Raw genomic sequence first — 8,630 nt, forward strand, 5'->3', positions numbered from 1 at the left:
TCGTAGAGTATAAATAGCAGGAATAATTGATGTTACGGAAGAAGCCTGAAAAGGAAGTGTTTCAGAGCGAATGACTCGGTTCATTTGTAGTATCGGCCCCGTTTGGTTGGTCGTTTTGACCCTCAAAACATCTGTAAGTTATATCCGTGTATTTTTTTTTGATGAAACTCACATAGGTGCTTGGCATGTTGTTTCTGGACTGTAATAATTTACACTGGCTTTTCTAAATACTCCCTCCGTTCTTAAATATAAGTCTTTTAAGCGATTTCATTAAGGAACTACATACAAAGCAAAATGAGTGAATCTACACTTTAAAGTATGACATCTGTAAATAGTCCTCTAGTATAATCTCTAAAAAGACTTATAGTATTATGGAACGGAGGGAGTAGTACTTAGGCCTGTTTGAATCATCGTTTGTCCACTTGTAAAAATACAGACCTGCAGCCGTCGTTTTATTTCCAGGTAAAATTTACACAGCGACTACAGGTATAAGTTATACACCTCTGTATTAAAATACATTCAAACAGGCCGGTATTTGATACAGACCGAATAGCGTCGTTTTTCCCCCACCTCGTCTCCGTCGTCCTGCTTGAAACCCTCTCGATACAGATCGAGAGCGCCGCCGGGGGACGCCGGCGCCGGTGTCCGCGAGGGGGTGAAGCAAGGGCGACGCGGCGAGGCGCCGACAACGGACGACAACGCGGCGAGGCGCGACGCAACGACGACTCGCTCCTGACCTCCACCAGGACTCGCTCGCGACATCGACTCCATCCTCCTCCTCCACAGCCTCCTCTGCTCCATCGAAGGTATCTTCATTCCTCTTCCGCCCTCCTCCTTTGCTCCTCCTCCCCGTCCCTTCCTCGGTCAGCCGGCGGCGGGGTGCTCCTCCTTGCAGTAAAGTAAAAGCTCAGGTGTCCATACGTCAGGGTAGTTACAGATTCATGCCTGCAGGGATGCTAGTTACAAAATTCCTGATGTTATCACACCTTGGTTCTGTTGGAATAGATGAATGGATGCTGCCATCTTGGTTCAGTTTCGTCCAGTTGTTAGCATTCAGGTACAATACAATCATATCATGTGGTGTTGAGACCGTTAATCAATCTGCTGTCTATCATATTCCAGTGGCTGCAAATCGATCCATCAATTCATGCTCTTTCTTCTGATGATGATAATCAGTCCTGATGATAATGTCTATCCTGCATCCTTGGATTGGTTGGTTGACAATAATCAGCTAATACCAGCTTTTCTACTTCTGCTCTACAAGAACAATGTTGGACAATATGCAGACTCTTAATATGCAGAGTCAATTTACCCAACTCTTAATATGCAGACTCTTAATACTCAAATTTCTGTCAGACTTGCAGCTTCCCCAACTGAATCAGCAACTACCAGATCTGGTCTGTTTGATTCGACCAGGGATAAGCTAATTTCTGCGAATTTTCCCCGGCTCTCTCAATTTCTGTCAGCCATGATTATAGCTTGTCGATGTCCGCAAATCGATTGTCACCTAAATTTCTGTCAGACATGAGAAGATATACTTGTTCATAACTTAATTTCAGTTAAGGACCAAATCTGATGACTTTATTTGTGCGTGTCTGAGCCGGTGCACTTCTTTGTTTGTGCAGTGCAGTTGTTTAAGTTTGCTTCTCTTATACCTTCTTATGCTGGTTCTTGTATTTAGGGGACAATTGTGTATTAGAGGTACTAGTTTGTGTGTCTGTGCTGACAACAAAATTACTTCTCCATACCTTAAGATGTTGTTTATATTGTTGTCATCTTGTTTCTTCATATTGGTGTTTCTTAAAAAATAATATAGTTCTTTTTTGTAAATTTAGTGACATGCTATGGCTACCTTGTACCATCTCGCTCCCCTTGGTAATTCAGGATTTTGTGCTTATCTTTTTGACATACATGGTTGTTCTTGACATGTGTGGTTGGTATCATTCAAAGAGCACAAAGTGTTCTTACATAACTAATGTTTTTCTTTTTTTTCTTTTTAGGTTGTCCTTTCGCATGATTCTATGATTACCCGAGTCCATGAAGCAATCAATAATCTTTTTGAAATATTTTATGTCTAAACGCATATTCTATGATTGAACAATTGCCGAATCCTAACTTTGATTATGTGGCATGCGGACGAGACGAGACAAGTATGCCTAAATAAATTTGTAATTTAAACTGCTGACTTTGAGCACTATGAGTTAGCAGAACTATGTTCAAATGGATGATTGCAAAAACATTATCTTTTTTTTATGTTGTGGTACTGTTACACAAATAAAAAATTTAGCTCATTTTATACCTGTGCAATTTGTATGGAAGTGTAGTCTATGCTGTTAAAAAGTCTGTGTACGTGTGTATTAGAAAGTCTGTGTTGCTGAAAAGCTATACATTTGAGTGCCATGCATATTTGAGCTGTTGAAAAGCTATACATTTGAGTGCCATGCATATTTGAGCTGTTGAAAAGCTATACATTTGAGTGCCATGCATATTTGAACAACAGGATTGAAACTGGAGCAAAGTTACAAGGGTGGCAGAAAAACAACATTCCAAGCGGAGGCTAGAAGCGGAATGGAAGTACAACCCTGTGACATGTATTTTATTGGAGGCTGGTATAATACAAGTATAAAATATTACAGGGGTGGCAGAAAAACAACGTTCCAAACGGAGCCTAAGAAAACTTTTTCGATCGGTTTCGGGGGCTTTGTCGGCCCAGATTTTGGCCCCGTCCACCATCATCGGACACGCTTTCTTTTCACTCAGTCGAACCAACCTTGCCTCTCTCTCTCACCCCTTCTCATCTTCTTTCCCCCGAGAATTCTCCCGACGGACCCAGCAATCAGTCTCCGCATCCCCCTCTTCCCCACCACGCGAAGCAAACGCCGCAGGCCGCGCGGACGCCGGCCGGCGAGGTAACGAAACACTCTCCTCTCCTTTGATCCTCTGGGATCGGTTCTCCCCCTGATCCGGTTCCCCTTTGATCTGGCCCGGCCCGCTTTCAGTTTGATGGGGAAATCGCCTAGGGTTAACTCCGGCTGCTTGTTTCCCGGGGGGCGTTGGCCGCTCGTGTAAAGCCATCACAATCCCCTGCTGGAAAGAAAATTTGTAGGATTTTTCGCCTGCCTAGTCCGACCTACCGACTCGGTAGGCCCTGACAAACTACAAGTTCAGAAACTTACTGCGTTGCTACAACTTAGTTTGGACTTGGAGAGGCACCTGGATATGCTTATAGGTTGTACTCTTATTTTGCAATAGCAAATTGCCAGCAAATGCATGAATTTCCTTGCCGTAGTAGGTATAGGCAGTTTGGGGATATAATCCACTGCCTGCAGTTCAACGTGCTTATAGCATAGAACTGTATGCAGGTTTGTTTCAAGGATTGATCAGATGGTTTCTTTGTGACGCAGTTTCAGTTGTCATTTTGGTTCTTAATGGTGATGGCGGCACACAACTCTCTTCCGTAAACTGTTAGCATCCCGTCAATCACCAATATGTATTACCGTTGACATGTTATTTTCCATCAGAGTTTAGTTAGATATTAACTCATTATTCATAGCTGACGGTTCAAACATTTTGATTTTACATAACCTTCTCTTTCTTTTGATGCAGATTGCTTTTGTGCGATGAGCTGGAGAATTCCTCTTTTCGGGTAGGTTAATGCCAGTTGCAATTCAAAACTAATCGAGGTGGTATTGCCCATTCTTATTTCTCTGTCCGGGCATTCACTTTTCAACCTTACAAAGCAGCGTTTTTCCGAATGCTGTATGAATTGAGTTGTCTCTCTCCGCAAACCAGATATATTGGGGAATAGAGCTAATAAGTTCCATTCATTTCTCATTCTTGTGGAGCGGCGTTTTCTTGTATAGATCGAGCTTCCTTGTTGTTCGAAGCCTAATGCTGGGAAATAATGCAAATGAAATAAGTTGTCAGTTCATGCTACGTTATTTTTTGGAGGCTCAGTCCAGCTACCAGGCAGGCTTAGTGTGGTACCTAGTCCTTCGTTTTGAAGAAAATCGTGCAATCACATGTTCATGAATCTGCTCACTTTTGCTCCAAAAGATTGTTTTGCTGTCAGCCAAAGAAAGTTAGCCGAACTACTATTTTTCATTTCCTATGGTTGGATCTTCAGTTACACTGAATTATTAGAATAGTGTATGTGAATGAGCACTGTATATTTTGTCTTTAAGATTGCTTTGAACTTTTTTATACCATGGTTCTTAATAAATGCTACCAGCAGCTCTCAGCAGCAGCAGCAGCAGCAGCAGCAGCAACCTGAACCTAATTTCCCGAACATATCAACGCAATCTTGGTACCCACCCTCGGTAGGTGGTTCATCTTCACTTCCATCCACACCCAGCTCTTCCGGTGCTAGTCCACACCAAAGAGCTTCTGATCATCCTCAGCCTTCTTCACGTGGTCAACCGTCTCCAGCTGAAGCTGCAGGGATAATTGCTCGTTTGAGGGATAGGAGGTACACTATTGGCCTTCTTTACTTTCAGTATTTCTTGCATCTTTTTGTATACAAAACTGTATCTGTATTATGGACTATAAATTGCAACCAACATCTTAGTTTTACCATGATGCGATGTATATTTGAATGTTCATCTTCAAACTGAGAGTTTTTAAACCTGGTAAGCTTATACTATTTGAAGAAATGCTCATCTTTTAAGTTATAACTTTCTATAGTGTATCAATTACAATGCTGATTCAAGGCTGGCATTTTCCATGTTCCGGCTAGGAATGAGGAAAGGAAACCACTAATTTTTTAGATCTTACTATGGGTAGTGGGTACAGTTTCATAATCCTCAAATCCGCTTCAAGTAATAATACTGAGCAAGCTTTGTGTCAGCGGATTGCTACATCCAAGTTGCACGAAAGATATTTTATCCTAACACCTTTGAAGAATCCTTTCACTTTCTGGCAATGTTGGGTATAATAAAAGAAAACTATATAAAATGGCTAATATATTCAGTTATTGTGCTACTTAGACATCAAATTTGCATCTCCCCCTTAAAGATTTGCATTTTCAGGTATTTGCTCATTGTTATTTGCACCTTCTGTTAGAACTTGCTACAAGATATAACTATGTCACTTGCTGGACAAACCAAAATTTGATTTGTTGTTTTGCATTGAGCAGACACCATTGTTTCTACATATGCTATTTATCCTATCTTAGTAAATGAGGAAATGTGGAAAATTATCACTGAACATAATCAGATGGTTCATTCATACGCCTCATCCCTGAACATTTTAGTTTGGCATGACTCCTTTTCACTTCAGCACTCTTTTCTACAAATTATAGCCGAGCATGATTCTATTTTACAGCGATACAGCGACACTGCAGAGATAAGATAGAACATTGCAAGAACAAGAACTTCTTTGATTGTCTATGTAGCCAATAGAACGATTCTGTAGGTTGATTTTAGAGGGCAATATAGATGAATTACAGAAAACAGATGTACAGAAGGCATGCCAACTATATGTATGCTAGAGAATATGGAAGTAGCAATCATGCATAGATTTGTTATGTTTCAAATTTCCAAATGTTTACTGTGTGTGTATTTGCACAGTATTTCGCTATACTCCCTCCGTTCCATAATATAAGTCTTTTTAGAGATTCCACTAGAGGACTACATACGGATGTATATAGACATACTTTAGAATGTAGATTCACTCATTTTGCTCCGTATGTAGTCCTCTAGTGAAATCGCTTAAAAGACTTATATTTAGGAACGGAGGGAGTACATACCATTACATGGTGATGGTTATGCATACTTTTTGGAATACAGAACTATGTTATGCCATGCTGTTCTTACCTTTCCTATTAATGCAGTGTTGATGAGCTGCAGAGGCTGTTAAAGGACAAAGAGTCATATAATGCTTTTTTCAATTCACTTGACCAAGTTAAAACACAGAACAATGTAAGTCTAGTTGCTGCCTATACCATTGTTATTTGTATTGCTCACTTCATTGTGGTATGGTTGAATTGATTGTTCTACATGATAGCTACATTTAATTTTCTGCTGTTGGTTCTAATATATAAGTGGGGTTGCTAACTGCTCAGAATGGTTCCCCTGGTTTTTTAGTTAGTGTTTCTGTTGTAGCATACATAGACATATAATTCAGTAAGTCGTTTTTCACTTCTTCTGTACCAGATTCTTTTGCTTCCAGTTTTTCCTGCAGAAATTTGTATGATCGTTGTTACTTAACATTATAAATCAATTAAATAGGATGAGCCTTATCAAATGCAACAGAGGGTTATTGTTGACACATGTTCTTAAGTAGTCCAGATTCCATTTTAGTGATTATCTTGCAATTTTTGTAATATTTGTTGCTGTGGTTGATTTGAAATATATACAAGTTATCTGAAGGCTTGATCTTGCCAATAGATACCCCACATAGAACATTCCTAAGAGTTCTCTTGTCGGTTTACTCACTTGTGTCTGCTTATGTTCAGTTACGCGATGAGCTTAGAAAGGAGACCCTGCAGCTTGCGAGTGAGTTATTCAGTTTCTGTAGATCAATTATTAGTGTCTCTAAATGGGCTTTTGGTTGTCTCTAAATGGGAAGTTGTGGTTTATGGTGAATTTATACAGGAGAAAATTTAGAAAAGGAGCAGCGGATTTTAGAGCTCAGGAATCAGGTTCGGTACTATTTACCTCTCAAGTTTCTAACCAGTAGTCTTGTTTTTCATTATATACATAGTCCACTCAATATAATAACTAATTCAGTTCATAGAGACAAAAACACTAATTCTGCTAAAACATCGACAGAACCTGGTTAGGTACAATTGCGAAGTTCTAGACAATTTTTAGCCTACTATAATCAGAACCTGGTTATCATACAGGCTCCTTCTCAGTATATAAACATCTTGCATATTATGAACTAAATTGTTTTTGAACAGTGCTGTCATTCATGAAATTATATACTAATTCTGGATCATGTAATTTCTTCCTGAAACTCTGGTTGTGTTTATGATTTTGTGCAGTGCACTATAATCAGAACTACGGAACTAGCTGCTGCTGAGGATAGGTTGGCTGAGTTAGAAAGGCAAAAGGATGAGATTATGAAGTCCTATTCCCCTGCTGCGCTGCTGGACAAGCTGCAGAGTAAGTGCTCTGAACAGCTGCAGCTTCAATTCGTGTGATGGTTTCCTTCCAGTCTAAACCAGTGCTTGAAGTTCAGCAGTGTAACCCTGTTTGTCACGCAAGCCCGTCGTTGACATGCCTGCGCACCTTATCTTCGTCTCTCTGCTCAGGTACAATGGCGAAGCTGGACGAGGAGTCGGAGGAGCTGCACCAGAAGTTCCTGGAGAAGGACGTCGACCTGCCGACCTTCGTGCAGAAGTACAAGAAGCTCCGCGCCGCTCACCACAAGTGCGCGCTGCTCAACCTGTCCGGCAAGGCCTCGCTTCGCTGATACACCACAAGTGCGCGCTGCTCCACCTGTCCGGCAAGGCCTCGCTTCGCTGATACGCCTATCTATTCATTTATTGTGTGTCATGGCATCCTGCTCTGTTGTATCCCGTTCCTGGCCCCGTTTTTGACTGCAGACATCATAGACTGAGGTCGCATGTATAGTCTTATGGCTGACTTCACGGGCATAATTACAGTTTGCTATGTGTGATTGGTTTATGCTGAATGCCATGGTCGTGGAGTCACGAGAACAAGCTGGGCTCTTCTTTTATATGGTTATTATTACTCCCTCCGTCCGAAAATACTTGTCCTAAAAATGAATATATTGGATGTATCTATAACTAAAATAAGTCTAGATTCATCCATTCTTAGGACAAGTATTTCCGTACGGAGGGAATATTATTCACGTGACACGTCATTTTGTTTGGACACATTTATCTAGCCTAACCAATAATTTATCTTCCTTTGGTTGGTCGTATGTGAATTTATGAACTGACCCTATTGAATTGCACTGTTTATGAATACCTTGAAACTTCAGTGTAGTCTGAACTTTGTCCAAACCTGAGAAGTATAAAATGGGATTTTTTTGTCTATTCTCATGTTCAATAGCAACCAAGAACATGAGCTCAAGCAACTAAGTGTGTTCAAAACTTCACTGGATTTGCCCTGTCCGCGTATGTAAGCTTCATTATACTCACTTCCTTCCTAAATGCAAGCCATTTTAGAGATTTCAATGTGAACTAGTACATACGAAGTAAACATGTCTAGATACATCCGCATGTAATTCGTAGTAAAACCTTTAAAAAGACTTATACTCTATTTCAAATTTACTCTATTGGCAATGCATCCAATGAAAACTTGATTTGGGTGAAAATTTGAAAACTAATCTACCCCTCCGTTCCTAAAATATAAGTCTTTGTAGAGAATTCACTAGGATACTACATATAGATGTATATAGACATATTTTAAAGTATAGGTTCACTCATTTTATTCCGTATGTAGTCCTGTAGTAAAATCTCTGAAAAGACATACACTCCCTCTGTCCGGAAACAGGTAGAGGTTAGGGTATGTTCACCAAGATTGACCCATCAACCATGATAACAAGGGAAACGATGTTCAAAGGGGTTAAACGGGTTCTGGTCTGTTACCCATCACCATCACTAAGGGTGTGTTTGGTTTGAGGACCGAAAGTCATGGAATGTCATGGTTCCATCCCAA

The 8,630-nt window shown here is 40.4% G+C and overlaps 1 protein-coding gene across 6 annotated transcripts; it reads left to right on the top strand.

Moving 5' to 3' along the window:
- Positions 1-696: 696 nt before the first annotated feature.
- On the top strand, positions 697-7,666 carry LOC123448908 (vacuolar protein-sorting-associated protein 37 homolog 1-like). 6 transcript variants are annotated; one of them, XM_045125941.1, is made up of 9 exons: positions 3,205-3,229; positions 3,405-3,464; positions 3,607-3,646; positions 4,232-4,468; positions 5,831-5,918; positions 6,455-6,494; positions 6,594-6,640; positions 6,986-7,106; positions 7,256-7,666. In XM_045125941.1, exons 1-9 carry the CDS (start codon positions 3,220-3,222, stop codon positions 7,414-7,416), a joined length of 804 nt encoding a protein of 267 aa, XP_044981876.1. In that variant the 5' UTR covers positions 3,205-3,219; the 3' UTR covers positions 7,417-7,666. The 6 variants fall into 6 exon arrangements, with proteins under 6 accessions (XP_044981879.1, XP_044981881.1, XP_044981880.1 ...); XM_045125942.1 differs by having other exon boundaries at positions 4,235-4,468; XM_045125944.1 differs by lacking the exons at positions 3,205-3,229; positions 3,405-3,464 and adding an exon at positions 697-806.
- The last annotated feature ends 964 nt before the right edge of the window (positions 7,667-8,630 follow it).

Source organism: Hordeum vulgare, chromosome 4H, assembly GCF_904849725.1.
Source record: "Hordeum vulgare subsp. vulgare chromosome 4H, MorexV3_pseudomolecules_assembly, whole genome shotgun sequence".
Taxonomy (NCBI): Eukaryota; Viridiplantae; Streptophyta; class Magnoliopsida; order Poales; family Poaceae; genus Hordeum; species Hordeum vulgare.

Bases quoted from the DNA above. Each gene is read 5' to 3' on its own strand.
- LOC123448908 (XM_045125941.1), top strand. The intron at 5,919-6,454 runs GTAAGTCTAGTT...GCTTATGTTCAG, and splicing joins AAGTTAAAACACAGAACAAT to TTACGCGATGAGCTTAGAAA. The intron at 6,495-6,593 runs GTGAGTTATTCA...GAATTTATACAG, and splicing joins GGAGACCCTGCAGCTTGCGA to GAGAAAATTTAGAAAAGGAG.